We start from the raw sequence: 27,891 nt of genomic DNA, 5'->3' as shown, positions 1-27,891 counted from the left end.
CGCCAGGCCGCGGCCCGGGGCCGCCTGAGCGCGGTCCGCCGGGGCAGGCCGCCGAGCAGCCCCCGCCGCGGGGCCTGTCAGGCGGCGGGCTGGGGCCGCGGCGGGGAGGAGCCGCGCGGGCGGCGGGCCCGGCTGGCGAGCAGGTCATGGCGACGGGGGCCAGGGAGGCGACGCGGAACCAGGCCTCCCTGCAGCGCCAGCTGCAGAGCTCGCAGGAGGCGCAGCACCGGCAAGCGGTGCTGGTGCGGAAGCTACAGGCGAAGGTGAGGAGCAGGGGCGCCTGCCCGGGGGCAGCTGCCCGGGGACGGGCCGCGGTGGCGAGGCGCCCGGGCCGCCCGCGCCGCGCTGAGGGGGGACTCGGCGGCGGAGATCTCGGGGGGCGAACGAGGGGCCCTCCCCGGCGCTGCCGCGGGCGGGACGGCGCCGAGCCCAGAGCTCGGGGGAGGCCCCGGGAGCCGCCCTGCTCCGTCCGGCCCGGCCCGGCCCGGCCCGGCCCCGCGAGGTGTGCTAGGCGCCGAGCCCTGCCGCCGTCCCCCTCCCGCGCCCCTCTCTCGGTCGCTCTTTTCCGTGCTTAAACCGAGATGCCGGGCTTGCGGACGCCTTTGTTTGGCCACGGGAGCGGGGGGCTGTCCCAGAGGCAGGAGTCGAGCCGGCGGGGGGGTTCGGGCGGCCCCGGGCAGAGGCAGGCAGCTCTGGCCGGGTTGGCCCGGGGCGCCGGAGCGCTGGCAGCGGGGAGGGTGCCAGGCCTGGGCGGAGGGTCGGGGCAGGCCGTGCCCTGCCCGGCCCCGTGCCCGACGGTGGTCGCGGCACCGCTGCTGTCGGTAAGGTCGTCCTGCTTTTCTTGCCGTGCTTGTCTTCTGCAGCGGCACAGAAACCCGCAGTGTGCAGGGGCTGGGCAGGCCTGCGGTCAGAACCGACTTGACGTGCTAAATGCTGCAAAGCAATTCTGAAGGCTCGTTTCTCTGACTTCAGGGACCCGCTGGACTTTGAGCCCGTTGGCCATACTGATTTGGGGCACGTGGTGGCCATGGGCCAGGCATGGCTCTCTCAGTCTGTCCCATCCTTCTGCTTGCCGAGGCTGCCTCAGGATGAGCAGGCAGCACTACGTGTGAAAGAAACCCTGTCTCGCTTCCTTTAATGTTAGAGAAAGTGAAGCTTCCCTCTTATCGTAACGACGTCTTGTTGACTGTATCGTCGGCAGCACTGTGAAACGTGCTGTGCTTGGACTTAGAGACAAGCTAATGCAGGAGGAGCCGAGCCTCTTACAAGCTGCATTCGCTCATCTTCCTTCTGCGTATCCACCTAGGTCCTGCAGTACCGGACCTGGTGCCGAGAGCTGCGGCAGCAACTGGAAGCAGGAGGGGTGAGTGTGCAGGCTGCTAACTAAAGATTGTGGACGTAGCGTTCGTTAGCGCAGAGCAAAAAAAGCCCCCCAAAGCAATGACAGAGGAAACGACAGAGTTTGCTGCCTGAGGGTTTAACGAAGCGCTGTAAGTTTGCCCGTCAGTGTTTTGTCCGGTTGCCATTCTCAGAGCAGCCAGTAGTCCCAGAAATGCCAGTCCAGAAACCCCTGTCAGGAAGGATTTTAGGTTTGTGACAGAGTGCTTTATTGCTGGCGTAACATTTGTCCTAGGTCTCAGGAGAGGGCTAGACTGCCCCTTACGTTATACGGCTGTCTCGGAAAAAGAATCGGTAGAAACAACAGCGATTTGGAGGGCAAGAATGCTGGCGTTCAACATACAGAGCTGGCTCTGTGCTTTTCTTTCTGCTTCGCGGCTGAAGTAAACCTCGGAAACGAAGGGTCGGAGGGTGGGAGAGCGTTCCCAGGCTTCAAGTCGAAGCGAGCACTTGCAGTCAGGAGCTGGGGATACCTAGCTGTGAGAGTGCAACAGTGGGAGACTGAGGAGAGCTACTTGCATTGAGCAACGCCCTTCCCCTCCCTTCCTCTCCGTAGTCACGACACTGTTATGCCTGGAGGAAGGCACGAGCTTCTGAGATACCCAGCAAATGGAGGGGAAAGCGATGGATGCCACAGTAGCGAAGGGAGCACGAGATTTGACTAGGCGTTTCCTTTCTTTTTAAGGGAGCCCTTCCAGGCAGGTGGGAAGCCGCAGAAGACCACAGCCTGGAGAAAGCACTGCTTCGGTTGGAAGAGGAGCAGCAAAGGTAAAAGGAAGAAGCGTTCCCTCATACTTGGTATCCTGGGTGCTCATGGAAGTGAGGGAAAACCTGTCAGTGCTGCCTGGTGTCCCCAGGGGAAGCGGTTCGGCAAGCCGCTTTGAAAGGAGAAAGGTCCGCAAGCTGTTTTCCGTGGTGCAGTAATAGTGTTGTGTGCTGAATGGCTCTGTTTTGAGCGGGGGGTTGTTCCGGGTGACCTCCCGCCTAAAGGCCCCTTTCCCGCCTAAATGATTCTGTGGTTGAGGAGGTGAGGGACTCGGGAGAATGCTGGAGAAAGATGATGCATCCAGGGATCAGACAGCACGAAGGGGAGGCAAGACGGTAACTGTGGGCATCGTCGAAGTTGAAGAGGAAGGGGAAACTGAAACTGTAGGTGGAAATTGAAGGCTTAAAGCAAGGAGAAGCAAATGAGTTTGCCATCACAGAGAGATCTTAGTTAATCCTAGAAAGCACTTGTACTGCCTCTCCGTTTGACAGCAAAGTCAGTGTTGAGGGAGCTGGAAAATCACGGGGATGCTGCTTGTGGACAGCAGTTGTTCAGTGACCTCATTGCTGTTTCTCCCTTTCCAAGGTGTGAGAATCTGGCAGAAGTGAACAGCCTCCTGCGGGAGCAGCTCGGTAAAGCGAATGAGGTTAATTCAGCCCTTAAAGAAGATGTTGGAAAACTGACGGCGGATTGGATGAGGGCCCGGGAGGAGCTGGAATTGAAGGAGAGCGAATGGCGCAATGAACGTGAGGTAAGGGTAGGCTACGGGAACGTCAGATGTGATGCCAGAGTGGAATGAGAACGCATTTTACTCCTGTCACAGAGAACTTGCTGTGTGAAAGCTGTGGCTACATTGAGGGTGTATTGGTGTTGACCAGCAGAAGACAGGGGTGTGAGATGGAGGAGTGCCAGCAAATTGTGGTGATGGAAGATGCCCGCCTGCTGTGACCATAGTACTCGGGCTTATGGGCAAAGGCTTGCCGTTGCTGGGCACTGCAGGGCAGTCACACGTGAACGCTCGTCTTTTTTTAAGAGTTCTTACCTCTCCGCCTAGGGCAGTGGAGACCAGAGAGGTCTGTGTGTTTTCACATTCAGAGTAGCCAACAGAAGAACAAGACAGGCCTCCCTTTCCCTTACCAGGAGCCTGTTGTGAGCAAATCTGACACTGCTCTTGGAGGGGCTTGGTTTTGTCTTCCTCCACCAAGACCGCTAGACACCTCTGCAAGGCGCTGATATCCACTCCTGCGGGGAGAAGCGTGGATCTTCCCTTCTTTGAAGTCAGGTGGCAGGTCTACTGAGGATGCTTCCGTGGTGGCTCTTCAGTCCTTGATGCCCCCGTTGCAATAGTTATTAAAGGAGAGCTGGTGATGGTGGTTGTACTCTCTGCTGTCTGAAAGACTTGTACGGTGACAGTGAAGGCTGAATTGGCATTTCTTTTTGTCTTTGCACGTTTAGCTTTACGACAACTACGTAAGGGGTGACCATAACAGTCTACTCAGCCTATGGCGCCAGGTGGTAACCTTCCGCCGTCATTTCCTGGAAATGAAGACTGCCACTGACCGGTGAGTAGAAGTGAAGGCTGGATCTCTTGCAGAGAAAACGTAGCTTCCCGTCACACCTGCTTTTGGAGCCTCGATGTTACCTTAGTTGCAGCTAAAGATACGATTTCTCCTTTGGGAGTCTGCAGCAATGCCGTTAAGAATGCTTTAGGCTATTTTCAGAATCCTGTTGTGTGATGCTGGTTTTCAGATAAAACTGAGGGGCTCGGCTATAAGCAATGCCGAGGCCCCGAAGAGATAACTTGACTGTGGTGATGTTTGGGCGTATTGACACAGACACAGGCATACGTGGACACCTTGGAAGAGACTCACCAAAGCTGTGCCTGCAGCATGTAGAGCAGTCCATTTCATAGAATGATGAAAATCTGCCTTAAATCTCCCTGAGTTTCTTTTCCCACTGCGCCTGGTGGAAAGATCATTCATGAATATATATATCTATATATACTTTTTCCTTCTCATTTCCAGCTTACGTTTATTGCGGTCAGTTTGTATCCGCTCGTTTATTCTGGTCAGTTGGTATCCGCTTATTCCTGTACCAACATTGCTGAGAGAAAGAATAGCTTCTCCACCTGGTACTGCATTTATCCAATGTATTTTGCTTAGTTCGATGCCTCTTTTTATGATTGTTGTCTTGCTCCTGGACTCCCCGAGGTTTCTTTCTCACAGTTGCCTTCTACACAAACAACAATAGTGTAGCCTTAATAGTACATTCTTCTGGTGCCAGCATGCAATTTCAGACTCTGGGTGGCTGTCAGCCATTTATCTGATTTGATTAGAAGCTTTCCTTGATGTGAGAGTATGCCTGGCCTACTATTTAATTCTTGTATTATTTGTGCTTTTTTGTTACAGCATTCCAGGCTTATTCTCACACCACCTTCCTGAAACGTTTCTTATGTGGATATTGTCACGAGCCTCTTAGCAGTCCAAGTGCTGATAATAAGAGGTCGCTTAAGGCCGATCCCCTAGGTGTAAAAGCTGGGGACCTGGGTAAAATTCCTGGCATCTGTTACTGATAATTAGAGTCCGCTAATAGGATAGAGCAGGAGCAACAATTCATAAGAGTAATTAGAGGTCCTTGAAGCCTTCTGGCTGTGCCATAAGGCTGTGCCTCCTTATCTCTGAGGAGAGAACAGACTCATTCCTCAGCGGTCCAGTAGACTCCTTGCTCAACTGTCAAGGTGTGTCCTGATCCCAGAGTGTCAGGTGAATGACTCGTCCCCAGGGGAGCTGTCGTCTTTCCTGCCAGCTTTTACTGTTGCGCAATTACGGGCTTCAGAAGCGAGTCAGCTGATGGAGGTGGTGGTGTGAACATGAGCTCTTTCTGTATTCTTCTTCAGAGATTTGTCAGAGCTGAAGGCAGAGCAAATGAGGCTTTCTGGATCTGTACTTGTAAACTGCTCGCGCCTGCACTCCCGTGTACAGCTCTGGGAGTCCGTCGCTCTGGGTAGACCTGTCCTGAAGGATCTGGCACAGCAGCAGGCGGAACAGGAAACAAACCAGAAGGCTCGGGAAGCGATGTGCTTGCAAGCCAAGGGGGACCTGGAGAAGAAGGAGCTTCAGGACAGGTAAAGGTGTTTTAAACTTTGCTAGTACCAACGTTATGGCTTTTGTGGCTGCTTCTGGGATTCCTGGATGAGCGGCTGTGTTCACGTTTAAAACACACCCCTTGTGCACAGCCTTGTTTCTGTCCCTAGTCAAACTCTTGCCTTCAACAGAAAGGACAGAAAAAACGACTGACTGACAGAAGCTCTTCTGAGTAAGACAAGGCTGGAAAAGAGGTTGCATATTACGATGTTTTTGCTGTTAACTGATTCTTGGTGAGAAACTGAGAGCAGCCTAAAGAGAGCTCTGTCTCTTGGACAGCCCTTTTGGTACCCAGCAAAAGGGCTGTGCTAAAGGAGTTGGGAGGAATTTGCCCGGGGCCATCATAAGCAACGTAGCACCTCTGTCCTGACAATTCCTTGCAAGGCTGAGTGCAGGAGGCCTTTGGGGCAAGAAGTGCCATTTTGCAGCGTCAAGCACGTTAACCTGTAGAGGTGGACGCTGCCTTTGCTGTATTTTCTGGGTTGAACTTTCTCTGCTGTGCTTCTGGGAGCTGCTCAGCTCTTTAACAGGTGATGGTGTGCAGCGCTTTTGGAATGGCACGTGGACCTTCTCTTCTCAGGGTGATGGAGCTCTCAGCCTTGCTCGTACAGTCTCAGAGGCAGAACGAGGAGAAGGAGGAGACCGTGAAAACGCTTAACGACACTGTGGAGATTCTAGTATGTTTTACCTTTAGAGCTGGGCGATAGCCCAGTGTTTGCTCCCCAGCCTTAGCACAAAGAGGTGTGGCTTCCTCAAGAGAAGGAGCGGTCAAGATGCTACCTGTATGGGAACATCAGGCACGTTGCCAAAATATTCCTTGTGTGTTCGGCACGTGTGGAGTCAGTGCAGGTGCAGGCAGTGGCAGGGGAGCTGCAGACAACTCGGGTGTCTTCCTCAGGGGGGTTGCACCAATGCTGTTCTGCCTGTGACTTTAAGTCTCTAGGGGTCAAAGTTCCTTGGACTTGACAGCTTCATAGCAGTCTATAAAAACTAGCTGTTGGTCTTTCTCTTCTTAGTTTTAGCAAAGAAGAGATGGAATAGATAGGGGAAGGAATCTACTGGAATCACTAGGGCTGAGGCTTACCGGCATGACAGTGCCACTGAGGGTGGGACTGCTACAGAGGGGAGCAGCTCTTCCCTGCCCAGCCTTTCCTTATTCTGTTCTCAGGAAGCGAGTCGGTTAGAGAAAGAATATGAAGCTTCCTTGGCTAAAAGCACCAAAGAAGAGAATCTTTCCCTCCAAAAGCTGATAAAAGATATAACGGAGGTGAGTACAGGGTTGGGACCACATCCCTGTAAGTTGGATTGAACTGTACTTGAGGAAGGCAACAGACCAGCCCGGGGAATAGATAGGCATGTTGTGTACTGTCCACGTTAGCTGCTACTGGCTGTTTCATTTTTATACCGCTTTTCTGACATAAAGCCTGTTATGACTTCCGAGTTGGCTGTCCTGTGACACTGCAGCTGAGTCGCTAGAAGTTTCAGCACCTTTGCCTTCACCGTCTCGCTAAGGTCTCTCCTGGACTGTGCTTTCTGAGTTGGCCCCTTGACATCTGTATTGCAGTGTTGCTTGGAGGCTTCCCCCACCCTCCTTGAGCAATGACTCTGTTGTTCTTCAGATTTTTATGAAAGGTCACTGACTCAATCGATGCACTTGCCAACTCTGCTCCTTCACTCTACCTTCAGTGACCGTTATTATTTCCCCAGAATCACCACTGGTCCAAGTGTTCAAGTTACCCCAAAGCTTAGTCCTAAACTTCACTCTATGGAGGGGGGGGGGGGGTTAATCATCAGATCTTTTACACAGCCTCTCACAAAGTCAGTTCTTTCCCTACATAAGGTAGTCATTTTTACCCTCTGGTGCTGCTGCTCGGAGTCATTACAAACATTGGGTTTTTGATTGCCGTTTTCCAGTATTCCTCAGCTTCCTTCTTCCCTGGGCAGTGTTAATGTTTCCTTTCGTTGCTGTTTCCAGTGTTGGTCTGGGGCTCGTGTACGTGGCTCTGAGAAGCTGAAGGAGACCAAAATAATTCCTGAGAGCTTCAAGACACTGAGCGTTCAGGCAGCCTCCAGGCACTGCACGCTTGTTTTGCCTTGTTTCTAGTAGCTGTATTCAGAAATCCCTGGAGTACTTGTGGCCACAGGGACAAAACTTCTTTGCTGACGGAAGAAATGAGAGACTTGAGTTTTTAATGACGCTAGGGTGCAGTGGGGGGAAAAAGGAGAAATAGGTAAAGAAAACCAAGCAGCGTGAGCAAGGAGTAACAGCTTGATGTGGGCTTTCAGGTGGTGTTGGATGACAGTGAGAGCACGGTCAGCATTCTCTGCACTGACAGTTCCCAGCATGCAGAGTCTAGCAACATCCTCTCTTGCCTGAGCTCCGTTGACGCAGAGCACGCCTTTGTATTGGTTCAGGAAGCGCTGGCAAGGAGGCGAGGAGCAACACAGGTGAGAATTGCTGCTTGTCTTCACCACTGGCCACAGGCTCAGCTGCTGATGCCTCCCTTAGCTTGAAACCTTTCCATTTACTGAGCCAGTTTAGCCTGTTTCTTTCTAGCCTTCCCACTCTTGGTACCGTATTGCCTTGCCAGTCTCACCGGCTCTGTGTTCTACTGCTTTTCTCTCCTTGATCTCCACCCCCTCATCACAGCTTTTGCCTTCAGATGAGCTGTGTCTCTGCTTGCTGCTTCTCCCAGCTATCTGGAGCCGTCTTCCCTGCTCCTTATTGCTTGTTTGTGCTCTTTCCCTGCCCATTCCTTGCAGGCCCTAAAAGAAGAGCTTTCTGCCAGGCAGGACTCTATTGATTTCCTGCAGCACCAGCACAGACAGCAAGAAGAGAAGTGCAGCGAGCTGCAGCAAAGGCTTGAGCAACTGGAGGAGGAATGCAAGACGTCCAGCAGCCACCGGCAGCACCTCCAGTCTCTGGTAGAAGCACTCAGAAGGTGCGTGTTTCCTCCTTCTCCTGCGTCCTAGAGGCAATCTGCTTCCGGTTCTGGCAGTGCAGAGGTGTTACGGGCAAAGACCGTGCCTGCCCTACTGCGTGTCTGCCTCTGTTGGGCACTTTGGCATCCTCCTGTCACTGCTTTTCGTGCTCTGCTGTGAATCCTGAGGCTGTCTTGGAGATTGAGCGCGATGTTGGCATACAAGGTGCCTCCCTCTCGACGTGCTGCTTCTCTGAATTCTGTTCTTTGGGTGCCCTTTCCTAGCCGCTGCTTCTCACGGAATGAAGGCAAAAGCCTGCCTGCCTTTCTCTTTCCCTCTTCAGTCACTTTGTGAGGGGAAGAGCAAGTTCTTCCTTACCGTGCTCCCCACAACTCCGTCCTGGAATGATGAAAATGGGCTCCGTGACTCTGCAGGCCGCTTCATTCTTCTAACTGAGCCTTGTCTCTGCAGCGACTGTGCAAGGCTCGAGAAGACCAGGGAAGAGCTACAGCACCAGCTGGAAGTAACGGAGCAAGAAGCCTCGCGCCTGCGTCAGAGTAACACTGAACTGCAGCTGAAGGAAGATTCAGCCCAGGGGGAAAAGGTGGAGCAGCAACAGACGATGGAGAGAGCGCGTCGTGACCAGGAGCTCCTGTGAGTGTTCAAGCTTTCTCTGGGCAGGGGTGGGCGTTGCTGGACTCTAGGAGGCCCACCGTAAAAGAATGACTTTTGCACGCTCATCGTTTGTAGCATAGAAGGGCGCAGGGAGCGCGTGGGCAGGTCTGGCTGCCTACTGACATGCAGCGTAGCTGCCTCCTTGTACTTTCTTTATGACCCTTTAAAAAAGCCATTCCAAACCTGCCCAGAGTAGTTGATGACAGGCTTAAGCTGAAACAAGAGAGGCTCAGCCTGGATTTAAGGAGAACAAAAATTGAACAGCTTGCTCAGAGAGGTTGCGTAGAGTCCATCCCTGGAAGGTTGGAAGCCCCAGCTGGACGGAGCCTTGAGCAACCTGGACTGATCCCATAGCTGAGCCCAGCTGCTTTGAGCTGAAGATTGGGCTGGAGGCCTCCTGGGGTCCCTGCCAGCCTGATTCATCCTGTGATCCTCTGATTATTGGCCTGGAAATTCATACACATCTCCTCCCCAGAGAGATTGCAGGCTCTTTCATCGTTTCACTGCTGAAGGCAAGAGTAATTGTGGGAATATTAATCTGGGCTTCAAAAGTCTGTCTGACCCAAAGAAGAACTTTGGAAAGTCTTGTATCCAATGTATCAAAAAGGAGAGAGAGAACTAACAGGCAGGAAGCTGTGAAGTTGAGAGCACCTGAGCTTTTTGGAAACCTTCTGTGGTTTCTGGAAGCTCGTTTTACTTTCCCAACGACGCACGTTTCAGCTGCGTCGATGACGTAGTGAGTGATGCAGCTCTAGTCAGGAAATTCCAGCATTCTTTAGGTGTAAACAGAAAGCTGCTGGAAAGCATTCAAACTGCCGTACCTGGGACGTAGTATGTAGTCTTGGCTTTGGAAACGAGGATGTTTTTACATTAAAAACTTGTTTGTCCTTCCTTCCCCTTCTCATAGACTGCAGGACTTAGCTGCACTTGAAGGAAAACACTCATTATTACAGAGTGAGTTGGTAGTGGCGAGAGAGACACTGGAGGAATCGCAGCTTCAGAGGGATCTGCTGAAGCAAGAGAAGCAGGAGCTTACCACGGCACTGGAGAAGGTACGGTCACCTTATTGCTAGGTAGCACTTGTGGGAGAGGGAGTAGTGATAGCAAGACCACCACAGATGCTGTTTCTGGCAGTAGAAGACAGGGACAACGTTGTCGTCCTCCTCCTTCTTGGAAAACGTCGATCAGACCACACAAGCTCTTTGGGGTAGTCAGTCCCCCCGTGCTTATTGGGAGCGCTGAACTGGGAGTATGTCAGAGACACACAGGGGATGTGGAGTTGCTGCTTGGAGTCAGGGATTTTCCTGCCTTTGTTGTCACGTTGTTCTTTTGTCTCTTCAGGCAGAGCAGTCAGTAGCAGAGTTGACAGGGGCTCAGAATAAGCTGAGTGCTGAAATAGCGGATCTACGTGTTGCAGCAGCGAACATGAGCAGTATCAATGAAGCTCTTGGCTTGGATAAAGTGCAACTGAACAAACTTGTGCTGCAGGTGAGCAGAGTTGCCAAAGATCTTGCCAGGTGTTGGTCTCCAGCTGCTGCTGCTTCTCAGACTTCTTGCCTTCTGACAGTATGACTGAGTGAATATGGAAATGTTGTTCCTTTTTCTGTCCAAGGCAAACCTCCTACAGAGTAAATCTTACTGTATGTTATTTCCTCTGTGCTTCTGTGATTGTAGCTGGAGCAAGAGAATGAAGTTCTGTCAGGTAAAGTGGACGAGATGGGGAGAGCAAAGATCTCTGAGCAGGAGGAGCTGAACTGGTATAAAAGAACAAACGAGGAGCTCTGCGCAGAGAAAGCCCACCTGGAGCAGCTGCTGAAGAAAGCAGAGGAGCAGCAGGAGGGGCTGCGGGTAGAGCTGACGCTGCTGGCCGAGGAGAAGGAAGAAACCCAAGAGAAACTTAGTCAGGTGAGACCAAAAACCTGGTGCTTCTGGGTGGGCTTTTGGCTGCTTGGCTCAGGGAAGCTGTGACCTGTGGGATTCTGCAGTGTTTTTGCCAAGGAGACACTTGGTAGTGCTGGAGGTCAGAAGGCTTTGTTTGCTCGTTTTTGGAAGTGTGTGGATGGCTTGCAGAGCTGTTCTGCAATTCTCCGAGTTGTCTTCTGCTTCTACAGTTCTTTGAATCCACCTGCCTGTGTTGGCCTCTTTTTTGCCTTTGGATAAGCTGCAGAGATGATTGTGTTGTCCACGAATCTGAGTGGGGCTGCTGCTCTCGCGTGTGGCAAAGGAAACAAACTGTGTAGCTCCGAATCCTTCTTCTGAGGCAAAAAGCAGGGCTGCATGTTTCTCTTTATGCTTCTTGGTGTGAAGCCTGCAACTTTCAAAACTCCGTTTGTTTGAGCCTAGAGAGTGGGACGAAGCTGCAAGTCAACGTCTGCTGTCTTGTATTGCTAAGAATGGGAATGACATCTTGAAATTGTTGACGTTGTATTTTAAGACATACAGGCAAGTTTGTGGCTGGAAGGCTGCCTGGGGGAAAAGGACCTGAATATCAGCCAGCAGTGTGCCCAGGTAGCCAAGGCAGCCAGGAGCATCCTGGCTTGTGCCAGAAATAGCATGGCCAGCAGGAGTAGGGCAGTGATCGTGCCCCTGTACTCGGCGCTGGTGAGGCCGCACCTCGAATACTGTGTTCAGTTTTGGGTCCCTCACTACAAGAAAGACATTGAGGGGCTGGAGCGTGTCCAGAGAAGGGCAAGGAAGCTGGTGAAGGCTCTGGAGCACAAGGCTGATGAGGAGCGGCTGAGGGACCTGGGGTTGTTTAGCCTGGAGAAAAGGAGGCTGAGGGGAGAGCTTCTCGCTCTCTACAACTCCCTGAAAGGAGGTTGTAGGGAGGCGGGTGGTGGTCTCTTTTCCCAAGTAACGAGTGATAGGACGAGAGGAAGCGGCCTCAAGTTGCGCCAGGGGAGGCTTAGATTGGGTATTGGGCAAAATTTCTTCACCGGAAGGGTTGTCAAGCGTTGCTTGACAGGCTGCCCAGGGAAGTGGTTGAGTCGCCATCCCTGGAGGTATTTAAAAGCCGTGTAGATGTGGTGCTTAGGGACATGGTGTAGTGGTGGACTTGGCATTGTTAGGTTTATGGTTGGACTTGATGGTCTTAAAGGTCTTTTCCAACCTAAATGATGTGATGATTCTATGAATTGTTAGAGCCTCTTTAGGCTTTGAGGAAGAAGGTGAGAAATAGGTGATCACACAAGACTCTTCAGTCTGGACGAACTCTGTAACTGTCAGTTAGATAATGTGCAATCTTGGGTGCTGTGGGATAACTTTGAGAGAATTGTTTGTTTCTGATGGTCTGTTCTCTGTTGGAGAGTCTTAGTTTTGGAGTACGTGGTATGTTTGGCAAGTAGCCAGCAGAGGTGTTGCACTGAAGACAAAACCTAAAAAATCACGGTGAAGCTTCAAGCTTGAATACCGGCAAGGTATAGTAGGCAACTTCTTTGTGTCAGACAAGTAAACCGTGTTGTTGACATGAAGTACTGTACAAACAGAGTCTACCGTCTCTTTGGCCACATCAGCCAGGCTTTCATCAATCACTAAATGGCACTGCTCACCACAAGGGCTAAGCATCCCCTCATTGCATCCAACTGCTTTACACACTGAAGTAGGTGAGACCTTGATCTTTTTTTTTCCTAGAAGGAGAAACCACATGTATTTTCACTTTCTTCAGCGAGCAAAGTTGCTTTTGCTCACCCTTCCCTGAAAATTGCCAGCACTGGACTAGATTCTGATAGAATTCTAGTTGGCAAGGTGGCAGTTCTGGCAAATGCAGTGTTTTTGCATGAAAACACGGAGTCTGGGGTATGTGTGTTTGTCGTGAAGGAGCTGTCTGGTCCCAGGCAACCCAGCAGGGCCTTACACGTCCCTTTCAAGTTAACAGTGCCAGTGCCTTTGGGCAGCCCAGGGCATGAGTGTGGTATATAGCAGATGCTCTTAAACTTTCAGCCCACAGCACAGGAGCTCTTTCTCCTCTAGCTGATTCAGAAGTGGCACTGTCTGGCTCTGCACAGAACTCCAGAGAAAGGACTCTAACTGCATTTTGTCCCGCTTTCAGGTTTCCCGCCAGCAAGAGTCGGCTAGCAGTGGCCTGGAGCAGTTGCGCCAGGAGTCCTCTCGCCAAGGGCACGCACTGGCCAAGGCGTCCAAAGAGAAGGAACTGCTGGCGCATGAGAAGGCTGCCCTGGAGGTGCGACTGGCAGCCACGGAGCGGGACAGACAAGGCCTTTCAGAGCAGCTGGCAGAGGCCAGGTAAAGGCAGGGAAGAGACCCTAGGCAGGACATTATTTAAGGTCTGTAATTATAAAGGTGGTAATCGTTACACGAGGATGTGTTGCATGCTGTGTGCTTTTCAGATGTTTTCACCTTCCATGGACAGAAAAGGGAAGAATCTTGAGCAAAAAAACCCCCCCAGTATACCATGCTTTGAATGTTATTTTTCTGACAGCTAAAGCTAGCAAAGCTCTCCTGAGCCTTGGGCTCATGTTTATGCCCCCTTGCACGTTCCTGTGTGAAGTCCAAAGCGAGCCAACTTGCCTCTGAACTGAGTAATAATTAAACCATGCAGATGTTTACTAAAACCTGAAGTTTCTCTCTGGTTTTGGTTCTGCTTTGGACAAGTTCTGCTTTTCCAGGAAAAAAAAAAAAAAAGGAAAAAAAAAAAGAAAAGAAAGAAAAGTATCGAGATGTTTGTCCTCCTCTTAGGTGTTTTTTAGAAGACTCCTGACCTTGCAGAGCTCTACAAATGGTACTTTGGAGATTGTTTGTCATGCTTCTTGACTTTTACCCTTTACCACTCCAGAGTATGGTGTTAGCAAGGCTGATGAACACCAGTTTGACTCGGTGTGTTTCTTGAGAGCTGCTGCTTCTTCTGAGCTCCAGCTTCTCTGATGTGATCCAGCTGAATTATGTTGGGTCAGCTGTTGGGCTGTTATTAAATTATTAAATGTTCAGCTCCTTTTTTTTTCTTTTTTTTTTTTTTTTTTTAACATGTTTACTTTGGACTGCCAGAGATTGGCATAATTGGAAACATGTGCTTGTTCTCCGTCTTGAAGATACATCCTCCATTGTCCATTGAAGTAGGGAAGTCCTTCTGTTGTGGGTTTTATTGCTGTACCACTCAGGTGCCCCTTTACCTTGGAGGACGTTATCCTGATTGCATCCCTGCACTAGTGAGGCACTGCTGTGTATTGTAGGAACCTGGCACACCGGACGCTGTGCTAGGTCAGGGAGGTAACTGCAGCTCCTGGTTCCAGAAGCCTGTGTGTCATACGCAGCAGCAGTTGGTTGAAGTCTACGGATGCAACAATTTGCCTCTGCGGTACCACAACTTCCCTTTTGAAGAGCGACGAGTCATTTGGGCTACTGCCTACTTAGTTAGCAGTGCTGAAATAAAGGCAGCAAGTTTTTCTCTTGAACTTCCAACAGTTTAAACTGAAGGATACCTGTCTCTCCTTTCAGGTAGTGCTTGCTCAGATAAAATCTAGTTCTGATTTCTTACAAATGCTGCTACAAGCATGAGATTTTGCTGTATCATCTGCTGTCTTTCTTTAGTCCCTTTGAACCATAGGGAGTCTGGAAAATGACCTACCTATACCTGCACTAAGAACAGCATTAAAAAGTCACAGGTCAGCCAGGGAAATACTCTTACTCTGTCCCCCTGCAGAGCAACTTGGAAGTGCTGATGAGAATCGGGCTGTGAGCAGAGGCTGGGCTTTTGCTTGCTGGCACAGGCTTTGTGGGCACAGCTACCTGCACGTCATAGATCAGACAACAGCGATTGAAGATGTGGCTATTGAGATCGAATTTGGCTGGGCTTCCTGTGTTAGGCTAGCTCATAAGGAAAGCCGGGGCATTCCCTCGGAGGGGCCTGCGTGGCTATTTTAAATGGCAGAAATACATTTTCTGTATACACGTTTCCATGCAACCCATTTTCCATACTCAGGTGTAGGGATCTTGAACAACTCCTTACCGGAACAGCTCCCTGTGGGTGTCAGGAGCAAGAAACTAATTTCTCTCCGTATTCCCAACTTGCAGGTCAGCGAAGGAGACCCTGGAATCCAGCCTGTTTGAGGCTCAGCAGCACTTATCTCAGCTGGAGATCACCAGGAGTCAGCTTGAAATCCGACTTCACACAGTTACGCAGGCCAAGGAGGTGATACAAGGTGAGAGCCTCGTGTGCTTTGTTTCCGGTGGTCCCCCTCCCTAGAGAAGGTGGCATAAAAACAGCTCTCTGTCCGCAGTGCTTCTGAGGAGTGAAGGAGCTGGAGGCAGATCCCTCCTACACTGCAATTCAAATGGCTTAAGGTCAGTAAGTCAGAAGCACTGTTTGTGTAGACTCTGAAGCTTGCCATTTGTCGTGTTTGCAGCGGAAGTGAAGTGCCTTCAATGTGAGCTGGAAGCAGAGAGATCTCTCATGAAGCAGGAACGGGAAGACATGGCGCAAGAGCTCTCGCGGACAGAACAGCAGTATAACACCACCCTCAAGCTTCGGGAAAGTGAGCACGAAGTGGAAATAAACAAGCTCCTGCAAGACCTGGTAGGAAACGTTATGCTTCGGAATTCTTCAAGCAAGCTTTGTGGGCTGGCTTTAGAAGAATAATAGCCTGAGCGTGCGAAACGGCAGCAATCGTCTGTCGTAGGCCACACGTTGCTAGGCCAGGCAGCAGAGCCGATGGCTCGTACTTGAAGGCACGTGAAGACCCACAGGACTGTGCTGGGACGGTAAATGCAGGCACGGATTCAGTGTGGGCGTGAGACGAGGTCAACAGAGGGTTGGGTGGTCGCCACCCAAAGCATGGCAGCAAAGGGCTGGGATCTTACCAGACTCCCGTCTACCACGAAGTAGACTCCGGACATTGCCGGCAACTGCAGTCACGGCAACTTGGTTCCTTCCTTTCCGCCCTTTCAGGGTTGACAGAGGTATTACCTTTGGCCTTGGAGCATATGGAACAGGCCCCTTGTTCCTGGTACTTGAGTTGGTGGCCTGTCTCGTGACTAGGGCAGGAGGGTACTGGTCTCTTCCTCACCCTGCAGTCCCTCTGCAGCTTTTCAGTGATGAAAAGGGAGGTGAGCTTTGAACCTAGAGACTCTGAGAGTGGAGAGAAATCCTGAGGAGGGAGGTGCTAGGAAACGGGCAGCCATCAGAGAGGGGAAGGTAACATCTCCTTTTCTTCCACCTGCTGACCCTCCTTTTAAGTTCCTTGACAGGACATGATTTATGGAGAGCACAAAGCCACTGCTGTGCACTCTTGAGGTGGGGGGTTGTGGGAGGGATGAAGCTTCACATTTCTTTGAGGAGCTTGGCTGGGACGTCATCTTGAAGTCTCTTCCCCCCCTCATCAGGCAAGCGAGCGGGAAGGGCACCATTCAGAGCTGCAGAGGATGCTGGAGCAATGGGAAAAGGAGAAGGCAGAGACCGAAGGGGAGCACGAGAAGCAGCTGTTTGATATGAAGCAGAAAGTTGCTACCATGCAGGCTCAACAAGAGGAGGAACGAAGCAGAGTCGAAAATGCCAAGCAAGAGGTAAAGACTGTGAAAGGAGAATTTGTGTGGTTTGTTTCAAGGCTAGAGCTGTGGGAGTTGGCTGGATATCGGGCTGTGTGGAGCGTGCCCTACCTGTTTTCTGCATTGAATGTGGTGAGGTGAAAGGCGTGCAGGGCTATCTTTGGGACTAGGAATGAGACCTCTCATAGGAAGCCAGGCAGAAATGTCACCTTTCGTTTTCGATTTTTGTGCTGCTGTTGTATTCTGGTTTTCGTAAGACTTGCCTCAGAGTATCTTCACCGTTCTCTTAACGGTCCTCTTTTGATGTTTCCTGATACGCATTTATAGCCTTAACTCCATGAAAGACCAAACTGAGTCTGCAGGACTGAATCCCCATGAGGATGGGGTTTTTGTCTGGGGGGGGACAGGGAGGGGCGCAGCAGGATTGTCGGCAAAAGAAAAATCTTGTTAAATCTGAAGTATTTCTGAGCAGTAACACAGAGGTGTCTTCTGGGCTGTGTTTTAAGTCACTTGCTGGTAAGCTGGTTTGTGCCCAGATCTCCTGTGCCCAAGCAAGCCTGTCCCACGCTGAGAGTCCTCCTTGTGTCCTACGCAAAGTCCTCTTTATGCAGGCTGCCTAGGGACAGCAGTACCCCCAGCTGTGTCTACAGGTATTGAAATGACAGGGCAGCGCTCAGAGATGACAGTGTGTCCCTGTCGTGCCAGTGCTTTCCCAAAGTCTACGGAATACCTTAACACTGAAGTAATTTTCACCAAACCCCACTTAGAATACATGAGTTTTCTGAAGGAGCTGCTAGCTTCAGCCCTCTGGCAGCCTTGCACTTTCTCTACTGCTAACTAGGTGCAAGAGTCGCTACTGAAAGACAAACGGGACACAGCAGGAGACGAGGGACATGTACCCTCCCCAGCAAGGCGAGACACTTGAGAAATGCCACACCTTTTTGGGTTAGATGACTAAGAGTTTGCTGGAGAGTCAATCACAGATGGACCGGGGATGGAGCATGTTCGTCCTGAAGCCAGTCGCACTTAGGAACCCGTGCCTCCAAGTGGGCAGATCAGGACCTAGGAGACCAGCAGCACAGTGCTTTGGGCACGTGTGAGCCCATCAGTCTTTGAGTCTTGTCACGCTAATTCTGTATGGGAAGCTTAAAGCCGTCTTCTCTTTCTTGCTGTGCAGGTCCTGCTAGAAAAGGAGAGTGAGAAGGCTGCTTTATTAGAGACGCTACTGCAAACTCAGGGAGAGCTAAGAGAAGCCTGGCAGCAGCTACAGCAGCTCAGGCAGGAGGTGAAAGAGCAGCAAGAGAATGGGCAGGTGAATCTGACTAGTAGGGCAGGTGGAAAGAACAGGCAGTTGGCAATTGGAGGGAAGCCGAGAGAGAGGCTGAGAGCGCCAGGTAACAGAGCGAAGGGCAGGAACAAGGCAATAAACCCTAAGTCCTGCGGCTGAGGAGGCAAGGACTACTGCAGGCACGGAAAGCACAGAGCCTGCTAAGCTCCAGAGATCAGCAACGGGAAGGAAGGGTCACAATGGAAGCAGAGCTGGGTAGAAAAGCAGCAAGAAGTGGCTGAATGAATGTGATTTTGAGAGAAGGAGAAAAAGGCTGGACCTGATGACAGGTGCCAGTAACTTGCTCTCCATTTGTGTCTGCAGAACATCACAGAAAAGCTGCAAGCAGAGCTGCAGGAAACTCAGAGTAAGATGAAGGCAGTGGAGAAGAGGCACAAGGAAGAAATCAAAGCCATCAAAGAGGAAATGAATATCCTTCTTCAGCAGAGGGATGCTCTGCAGAAACAGGTGACTGAAACAGCAGTAGCTACTCCAGCCATCAACCAGGTGGTCTCTTCCCCTTCTTGCCTTTCCATTGCAGAGCAGCAGGCTGATGGGCTAATCCCTCTGCCTGCCATCATACTGTGGCCTCCAGCTCAGCTGGTCTGAAGGAGACTTACTGGTCAGCTGAATCTCAGCTGCTGCCCTGGCCAGATGGGCTAGTCCTTTTGTTTGTTTGCCAGCAATCACCAGAAGGGGCTTCTGCTGGCCTGCTACTGCTAGCCTTGTTTTTTAAGGTGGTTTTTCAGATGAACGTGGTGACCCACTTAGATTTTTAAACAAGTCAGCTGTATCCATTGTGAACCTGCTACTCTCATGAGGGGGTGAAATTTAAAGTGGTTCTTTCCCTTTCCTGACAGTATATGGTATGGCTGACAGTGACAAGCTGTAGTCTTTGACTGCTTTGTTATGTTTTCCTTGAGGTGGAAGAGTTGCTGTCTCAGCTAGCAGCCTCCAAAGAGTCTCTAAAGGAGGAGGCTATGACTCTGCATCAGGAGGTGGCGTCTTTGGAAAGGAAACTCGAGAGCACCGAGAAGCAAAGAAGGGATGTCCTGGTGAGGCTGGCAGATGCCGTGAAGGGCCATTTCTTACCTATTTTTTGGCCTTCTGTTAATAATTCTAAGGAGCAACCTGTTTTTTGGTTTCACTTTTCCAATTGCGTTCTTCCAAATAAGTCGGAAAAGACGCCATAGCCACATAAAACTGCGTTATGATTCAGGGTGCTTATTTTCCTCAATTCTGAAGATTTCTGCCCGTGAAGCTTCAGTCAAAGTAATTGTCAACCTTGTCTCTATTTACATTGCATGGTTTTGGCGATTATTTGTGTCCAAATCCATAGTTAGATTTCTAAATACCTGGGTCTGGAAAAAGGGGTGAGAAGAAAAAGTTTGCTAAGAATAGAAAGCTGTTCACCATTGCCCATCATCTGCGAGCAGACAGTGGGGAAAGAAGAGAGACATTTGAGAAACAAAAGTGCTGATCCAGCTAAATATGTATGTCTGCAAGGGGAAAACTAGTCCTGATTTGAAACACAGAATGACAGGCTGTGATCTGACCGTGAGTCCAAAAAAGAAAAAAAAAGGTAAAGGAAATGTTGGCGTTGTTCTCAAAAGAAAAAAAAAAAAAGAAAGGGGGTGGGGTGGGGTGTAATCAAATGTTGGGGTTGTTCTCTCTTCCTTTCCTCCCTACTAGAGAGAACATCATCATGCCACTGCCTAAATCATGCTTAGTCTGGACTTGAAAAAGCTCGAACCTCAGCCCTTGACTGCCACTGGAGCAGGAGTTCCAATCTAGTATGAAAAGCAAGCATACCTAGATGGAATTACTGAATCTTTTCCTCCCTGTTTTGCAGCATGAACGGGACAGACTGCAAGCACTTAATGAAAAACTGGTCTGGGAGATAAAAGTTCTTCAGGAATCTGTCACAGCCTCTGAAACGCGAGCAAACACAGCAACAGATATGAATCACTCCCTTGAACAAGAACTGCAAGCTACATTGTCTATCTTAAAAATTAAAAGCGAGGAAGTGGAAACGCAGTGGGAGAAAATGCAGATGCTACAGAAGGAGGCAGCAGAGGTAAAAGCTTTGCAGGAGAACCTCACTCATATGACTGCCATCCTGTCAGAGAGGGAGGGAGAAATGAAGTTGTACCAGGAACAGATGAGAATGTTGGAAAAGCAGAAAGAAATGCATAAAACTACTCTCAATCAGGTTATTAAGGACATAACAGAGAAAAAACAGGAGATGGAATCCCAGCAAGAACACATCCAGGAGCTGGAGAAGCAGCAAGAAAAACAAAGGATCGCTGTCAGCAAAATGAACACAGCCCTGGAAGAGAGAGACTGGGAGATCAGATCCCAGCAAGAACACATACGGGAGCTGGAGAAGCAGTTAGAATTGCAGAGGGCTGCTGTCAGCAAGGTGAGCCAAGAGCTGGAAGAGAAGGACCAGGAGATCAGGCACCAGCAAGAACTGATAGTGGAGCTGGAGAAGCAGTTAGAATTGCAGAGGACTGCTGTCAGCAAGGTGAGCCAAGAGCTGGAAGAGAGGGACCAAGAGATCAGGCACCAGCAAGAAGTGATAACGGAGCTGGAGGAACAGCAAGAAATGCAGAGGACTGCTGTCAGCAAGGTGAGCAAAGAGCTGGAGGACAGAGAAGAGGAGGTCATATCCCAGCAAGAACACATACAGGAGCTGGAGAAGCAGCAAGAAATGCAGAGGACTGCTGTCAGCAAGGTGAGCCAAGAGCTGGAGGACAGAGAAGAGGAGGTCATATCCCAGCAAGAACACATACGGGAGCTGGAGAAGCAGTTAGAATTGCAGAGGACTGCTGTCAGCAAGGTGAGCCAAGAGCTGGAAGAGAAGGACCAGGAGATCAGGCACCAGCAAGAACTGATAGTGGAGCTGGAGAAGCAGTTAGAATTGCAGAGGGCTGCTGTCAGCAAGGTGAGCCAAGAGCTGGAAGAGAGGGACCAGGAGATCAGGCACCAGCAAGAACTGATAGTGGAGCTGGAGAAGCAGTTAGAATTGCAGAGGACTGCTGTCAGCAAGGTGAGCCAAGAGCTGGAGGAGAGGGAGCAGGAGATCAAATGCCAGGAGGGGAAAATAATGATTCTAGAACAACACGGTGCCTCACAAGTGAGAAATCTGCTCATGGATCTTGATCATATGAAAGGAAACTTGAAGGAGAAAAACTTAGAACTTATGTCTCTGACTCAGCAGATCCAAGAACTGGAAAAGGAGAGAGAACATGTGAAATCTCTACATACAAGCCTTGAACACCTGAGGGCAGTTCTTAGGGACAGAGAGAGTGAGTGTGATTCTCAAAGGGATCAGTTAAGACTCTTGCAGCAGTACAAGGAACAGCAAGAGGGGCACCTGCAAGAGCTTCGTGGTAAAGTAGAACAGATGACAGTTTCTTTATCTGAGAAAGATCAAGAGCTTGAGTCACAACAAAAGCAAATCCAGGAAGCTGAAGAAGTCATGGGAATGCAGTTCAGGACTGTCCGTGACCAGCTGGAGCAGACCTTAGAAACCTTAAAAGAAAAGGACAGACTCATAGACATCCAAAAGCAACAAACACGGAACTATGAGGAAAAAGCAGAAGAACGGATGAATGTCTTGCACAGAGACTTGGAGTGCACTAAGGCAATCCTGAAAGAAAAGGATTTCATGATTGAATCTCAGAAGGAAGTAATTGAGACCTTACGAAAACAAGAACAAGACACTGAACAGCAGAAGGCAATTCTGCAGCATCTTCAAGGGGCACTAAAGGAACAAGAGCAAGAAATGTTATCCCTTAGAAAACAACATGAAGCATGCAAGGAAAAGGAGGAAAAGCATGAAGCTGAGCAAACAAATCTTCAAGCAACAAAACTGACTCTGAAAGAAAGAGAAAAAAAGATAGAAGCTCTGGAGGAGGCTATCTCGAAGCTTCAACAGCAAAAGGAGGAGGCAGCGATGCAGACTAAAGCCATACTGCAAAAACTAGAGTATGCTGAATCTTCTCTAGAAGCTAGAGATGAAGAGATAGTGTCTTTGCAAGAGCAAGTCCAGGACCTCCGAGAGCAGAAGGAGTTAGAAGGCAAGCAGGCCAAGAGTCTAGAGCAGGATCTAGACGAAATGAGCCAAACAGTGAAGAAGAACCGTTTGGAGTTCCTCAGGCAGACAGAGCAAAAGAACATGTTCCAGCTTTGTGAAGAAAGCATGAAAGTAGCACTAACATCATGCCAGAAGCAAGTGAATCTGCTTGAGGAAGTGGTGAGGAAGAGAGATGAAGATGATGAAACCCTTACGCAAAAACTGCAGCGCCAAGAAGAAGAACTGAAGACCTTGCGGAATCTCCAGCTTAGGCTAACCAAGAAGACTGAAGAGGGTAGACACCAGAGACAGCAAGAGGAGCTCCTGGAAGAAGCCTTGCATGAGAGGGAAGGAGAGACCAAGGCTCAAGGTGAGCAAAAAGAGCTAGAAGAGGAAATCAGAGGTCTTCGGGAAGATCTCCAGCATGTTCGGCAGACTCTGACAAAGAAGGATGAAGAGATCGAGCACCAGAGAGACAGAGTCAGGTATTTAGAGAAGACTCTGGCAGGGAGAGAACAGGAGCTGAGGAGGCAGAGTGGACTCCTGAAACAATTAACATCAGCTTTGCGATGGAAAGATGAAGAGACCCTAAAGAAACAACTCCAGAGGCTCCAAAAATGGGAGGAAGAGGAAGCAGAGAAGAGGAAAGTTCTCCAGGAGAGGGACCGTCTCTTGAAAAGGCAGAAGGAGCTAACCCAACAGCTGGAAGATGAGAGGAAAGCAAAGGCGGAAGAATTGGAGCGTGTGATTGCTATTTTGAAGCAGACCGAAAGCAGAGAAATCGAATGGAAAGTGAAGGCACAAGCACTGACTCTTGCCCTTACCAAGAGCGAAACGGCCAATGGGACTCTGAGGGAAGAAATAGCCGTCCTGCAGGGTATGGTTCCAGAGAGGGACAAGGACCGGTTTCATCTTCCGGTAAGCACTGTGATCCATCATCAGTCAACTCACATGTCTATAAAGGCTCCTAAAGATGCTTCCCATAAAGATATGGGAATATACATTCCCATAAATAGATGACCTGCTTCTTGGCCAAAGAAACGGTGACTGCGGCCAGCAGGCTTGCCTGTCTGTGTAGCTCTGGCCGGAGACCATTCACCTGCTAGAATGTTTTCTGTCAAGCCCAGAACTACTGAAAGAATAGAGAGCTTGCCGTTAAAATTACATCACGTCCAACATTTGGGGGTGGGTCATGGCTTCTCTCCTATCTAGGCAAGCTTAGCCAACGTGTCGCGGTTAGGCGTTGGCATGGAAAGGAAAAAGGGCGCAGGCGACCAGACTAAAGTACTAAACTTAGTTGAATTTTGTAACGATGGCTGAACAGCAGCCACGCTGATGGTGCTTCGAGGATGCTTTCAGAGATGTAGATTTCGGAGGTACAGCTTTTCCGGTGTACTAAAAAGAACGGAATTCGCACCGTTGCCTGATCGGGTTAAAGGCTTTGTTGCACATTCAGGATGTACTTGTGCCGCAGTCCAAAAAGCACGAAGGCAAATTTGTGTGGGTTTCTCCAAGGCGACCTGACTCAGGTACTGCTAGTGGAACAGCTGCGACAGCCTGTGCTGCAGACTTGCCTGGGGCTCTGCCAGCACTTCCAGCATTCCGTTAGTCTACAGGCATATAAAAAATGCTGCTAATAGAAGACTGTGTTTATGCATTATACATTTACACATTACTTGAGAAATATTACTACTAGCCTGATGGGGATGGTGACAGGTATTGTGATCTGTTGATGGGAAGCAGAGAAGTGACAAGGGCAGGCCACATGAAAACAAGGGGAGATTTCAGTTGCATCCATATAGATCAGGTATGCGACAGCATTAGATCAGGTAATGCAGGTGCATCCGTAGAGATGGGTATAGTGCTGATAGCAAGACCACATGTACAGATGCTGTCCGAGCTTGCTTCAAGGAGCAGTTCATCAAGAAACCCACGAGAGGGGAGGTGGCTCTGGACGCGGTTCAGAGCAGTGCACAGGGCTTGGGTGATAATGTGATTTTTGTCAAAGAGCAGCTCTGTAACCATGATGTAACAGTAGAGAACGAACAGAGAACGAAACCGTAGCGTCTTATCACTGCAGAACTACATGCTTCACCCGCATGTTGCATATTGTTTGGTTGTCCAAGGACAGGGAGTAGCACTATAGATAGGAGAATATACAGTGAAGGTCAAAGAGGATGACCAAAGATGTGAAGAAGCTTCCCTAAGAGGAACACGTCCATGTGGAAGTCTTCCTGATGGGCAAGAAATGGCTGAGCGAGAGGGAGCTGGAAATGCTACAGACCTTTGTAAAACCATTCAGTGGCTGAATAGGAAAGGAATGTTTCCAGTCTCTCTCAAAACCAGAATGGGGGACACTGAACCAAACTAGCAGGAAGCATGTCCAGAACAAACAAGTCCGTCTCTCCAAGGTGATCTGGAGGAGGGCCCCTAGGAAAAGAGGGTGTGGTTTGGGCCCGTGGACCAGGAGGAGAAGAAGGGCCTTGGCACTGTCCATTCCTGAGTCCGGTCGCTCTCCCCCACGTGTTGATTCTGGCCCTCCTAACCTTTGTGTGGCACCAGCTCACATCATCTCCTCTCTGAATACCCAGCAGGCTATTGCAGAAGGGGAGCAGCTATCGTGGCTCTCGGAGAAGAGACTCCTGTCGCAGCGGCTGGAATCTCTGCAGCAAGCAGTTGCAAGGCTGGAACTGGAGAAGGCTGAGCTGAAGCAACTCAATGCTGAGCTCAGGAGGACTCTTGAGCAGGTAAAACAGGCGTTCGCTGCCTCTGCACAGCCTCGCGGTCCTCTGGAATGCAACACAGACAGCACTCTGGAGTCCTCTGCTTGTTTCCTTCCCTCTCCCACTTTCCCCCGTGGACACACACGTTTGTAATTTCTCTCTCTTCTGGCACCCCATTGCCTTCACAAATGCACATTCACTCCGGTACCACCCTTCTTGCCCCAGTGTCCCCAGACACACACATTTGACTCTCTTGTGTCAGGAACTCTTTCCTCTTGCTCTTTCCCTTCCACAGCCTACGTGGCGTGCTTTTTGTCCCCAACGTTCTCTGGGGCCATTAACGGTCTCTGAGCAGACACCTCCTTGCCATGATGTCCAGCGGTCCTTTTGCTCCTTGTTTGCTGGCTGGTTTCTGTGACCCTTTCTCCTGTCCAACGTGCAGGTGGAACGTGAACGGAGGAGACTGAAGAGACAGTGTCGTGGTCGGTCGCTGCCAGATGCACGTGGAGTTTCTCTCTCTGAGTCCGACCAGCACAAGATGCCTGCTTCTAGCCAGGTGAGAACAGAATCCTACTTGGTGGGAGGAGGCTCTGGCCATACGGAGGAACGATGGCAAATCCCAGGGGCAGCAGCCCCTCAGTAGAAACCTAATGGAAGTCACAGATAGACCATGGCCCTGACCAGACTGGAGACTAAAAAGAAATCCTTGCGTTTTCTTCACAGGAGGAGCCTCACACTCGCTGCAGTCGATTAGCTGAGTTGCAGAACCAGGTGAGGAGTAGGAAAGCTCTCATCAAAAGCCGCCATGGCTGTACTGATGGGCACAACTTTGCACGATGCTACAGCCCGAGTTTGGTTTGGCTGTCGGGAAGCGAGTACACCGGGCAGTGTCGGACAGGCCTGCTGGCCACGGCCTAACAACATCATTCACCTAGGTCTAGTCTCTGAGTTGCCTAAAGGTCAGGCAGGGTGGGAGAGGGATTGGAGGAAATTCAGAAAACTTGCCTGAAAGTAGAGACTATTCTAAGGATGCTCCCCTTGAGTCTTACTCATCGTGTTGCCTGTTTCCATTTTCCCTTGACTCTGTTAGCAGCGGAGCTTGCGTCGTATCGGAGCGCCAGGGACGGGAGGCAGTGCCAGAGCTTATAGCCTTCAGGCAAGCGTTAGTCTCGTATTGCTATGCTGTGCTAATCGTGATCCCAGCATCAGACCGAGTCAGAGACCTAAGCACTGTATGGCCATTTGCTTTATCAGAGTAAGAATGTACATTCCAGCTGCTCAACCCTGTTGCGTCCTTTGAGAGTGGTATTGGCAGTAGCAGCGGTCGCCAGACTTCTCTTCCGTCTACGTGTATGGGTCTGGTACACCCTGGCCTCCCTGAGGAGGCGAATCTTCACAGGCATTCAGGGCAAAATGCAGACAATATTTATGTCAGTCACGTACATGAAGCTTAGCTCTGGCAAGTGAGGCAAGAATTCTGCTGAAGCCATCAAGGTGAATCTTAAGGGTGTTTTCACCAGGAAGCCTCCGTGCCTGAAGGTCCGTTGCTACAGATAACTCACTGAACCCCCTTGCCCTTGTGACTGTTGTGTCTGCCTGCACTGTGGACCTGCTTCTGCAGTTCAGCAGGAAAAGAGAGGTGCTCTGCTCAAAGAATAGTCCTCGGCTGGCTAGTCAGGGCACTCCTCCGGGTCTGGGCAACAGCGGACCTGGAACTCCATCTCCCACTTCCTGGCAGATGCTCCCAGATGGCCGCTTCTCCCACTCGTACCTCTGGGTTACCTACCAGAGCGTGGGAGGGTTTTTCAGGCTTCCAAGCCCAGTTTCACAAAGGTGCCCTTACTATTTCAGAGAGGAGGTCAGCTCTGTCCCTCTCTTCAGCGGTGCTGGTCCCTAGCCTATGCATAGTGTTTGTTGTGAAGTGCCTTTGACGTCCTCCTTTCCGGGTGCGTCTCCTCCACTCCAGAGCAGGCGGAGGGCAACCTGCCAGAGCTGCTGTGGCTGCGCTGCACTGCAAACCTAACAGGAGGTGAGAGCAGCTGGGTCTCTCCCACCAAAAAGCCCAGCAGGCCCAACTCCGTGTTGCCAGGAAAGAATAGAGTTGGAGGAGTTTCGAGGCCTCAGCAGTCCTTTAAGGCTCATTTTCCCCCCCGGGTGTTGTTCAGCAAAGTATGCTCTGCTCAGTTGTGAAATGCTCTACAGTTAGGAAAAAGGAGAGTTTGCTCCCTTTTCAGGTGCTGGCTGTCAAGTTTTTAACCCAGATCATAACAGAGCAGCTCTTCAGTACCTTGCGTAAGCAGTAGTCCTCCTGCTGAGGAAAAAGCAGGGGGTGCAACTGAGGTGTCAGTAGCCCAACTCTCTCTCTGGAAAAAAAGAGTTGGGCTACCAAATCCTGTAGGAACCTCTCTCTTTAAGATACCTGCCGTGTCTCGGTGCTGTAGGTGTGAGTGGTATGCCAGCAAGCAACTCAACTTGTTGCTGATGCGAGTTCAGGTCAGGGCGACTGTGGGAACCTGTTACTTCCCATTGCACAAGGACAAAGAGTTGGTCAGGGCTGGAGTTAGAGGGTGCGTCTTCCCTGACAGCCGGTACCGTGGAGCTACGGATGGTCCTAAGAGCGTGGGCTTGTCTGAGCTCGGCCTTTTGCCTCTTTCAGGTGTCCCTTCTGCAGACGCAGCTGGCACGAGAACGGAAAGACAAGCAGGACTATATAGAGTGCTGTGCAAAGACCAGCCAGGAGCTGTCAGACCTTCACCAAGAGCTGTCTCACTCCTTAGCAGCTGTGGTCAGGGAGCCCAAAGCTGCTGTTCTGGAGGCAGAGACCCGGAAGCTGGATCGGTCTCTGAACCTTAACTTGGCACTACTATCTCTGCACCATCAGTGTCCCGAGAGACGGCCATTGCATTCAACAGCCACATGTGCCAGAAGCAATGACCCGAGGTAACAAGACCAGTGTACAGCAAAAGGCCTCAGTAGGAGCCAAGTCAGGGACCTGCTGCAGCAGGTGAACTGTGGCAGGGGGTTTGGTTCAAGGCATGAGTCCCAAAGTAACATAAAAGTTCAGAGTACAGTGTTCACTGCAGGTTCCCCAGCAGAAGCAGTAGTGGGACAAAAGTGGCGCTGGCTTGTGTGAATGGGGTCAGTCATAGGCCTGGAAAAGCAGGATGAACCTGATGAGCCCGTAAAATTTCGTCCTGTTCCAAAGCACTCCATCACAGCATGCCTCGTCAGTCTCCACACCGCCCTCCACAATAGGTTATTCCTGTCAATTTCTGTACTGTATACAAAGACTTTTTGTCTGGTTTTATTTTTTCAATAAACTTATTTCTCCAAAACTGCACAGGCTCTGAGCTGAAACC

At 50.5% G+C, this 27,891-nt stretch overlaps 1 protein-coding gene across 1 annotated transcript; it reads left to right on the top strand.

Annotated features, from left to right (window-relative positions):
* Positions 1–27,868, top strand: LOC142417164 (uncharacterized). Its single transcript, XM_075517559.1, has 26 exons — positions 1–263; positions 1,307–1,363; positions 2,084–2,166; positions 2,750–2,915; positions 3,620–3,726; positions 5,061–5,288; positions 5,888–5,984; positions 6,476–6,574; positions 7,594–7,755; positions 8,071–8,249; positions 8,701–8,883; positions 9,812–9,956; positions 10,246–10,392; positions 10,579–10,809; positions 12,953–13,146; positions 14,932–15,059; positions 15,264–15,433; positions 16,240–16,419; positions 17,579–17,713; positions 18,053–18,196; positions 18,652–18,783; positions 19,581–22,727; positions 24,401–24,556; positions 24,975–25,088; positions 25,256–25,303; positions 27,189–27,868. Exons 1-26 carry the CDS (start codon positions 147–149, stop codon positions 27,474–27,476), a joined length of 6,837 nt encoding a protein of 2,278 aa, XP_075373674.1. The 5' UTR covers positions 1–146; the 3' UTR covers positions 27,477–27,868.
* Positions 27,869–27,891: the final 23 nt, after the last annotated feature.

Source organism: Mycteria americana, chromosome 14, assembly GCF_035582795.1.
Source record: "Mycteria americana isolate JAX WOST 10 ecotype Jacksonville Zoo and Gardens chromosome 14, USCA_MyAme_1.0, whole genome shotgun sequence".
In the NCBI taxonomy this organism is placed as follows: domain Eukaryota; kingdom Metazoa; phylum Chordata; class Aves; order Ciconiiformes; family Ciconiidae; genus Mycteria; species Mycteria americana.
The sequence above is the reverse complement of the archived record's forward strand: the minus strand, read 5'-3'. Positions and strand labels throughout refer to the sequence as shown.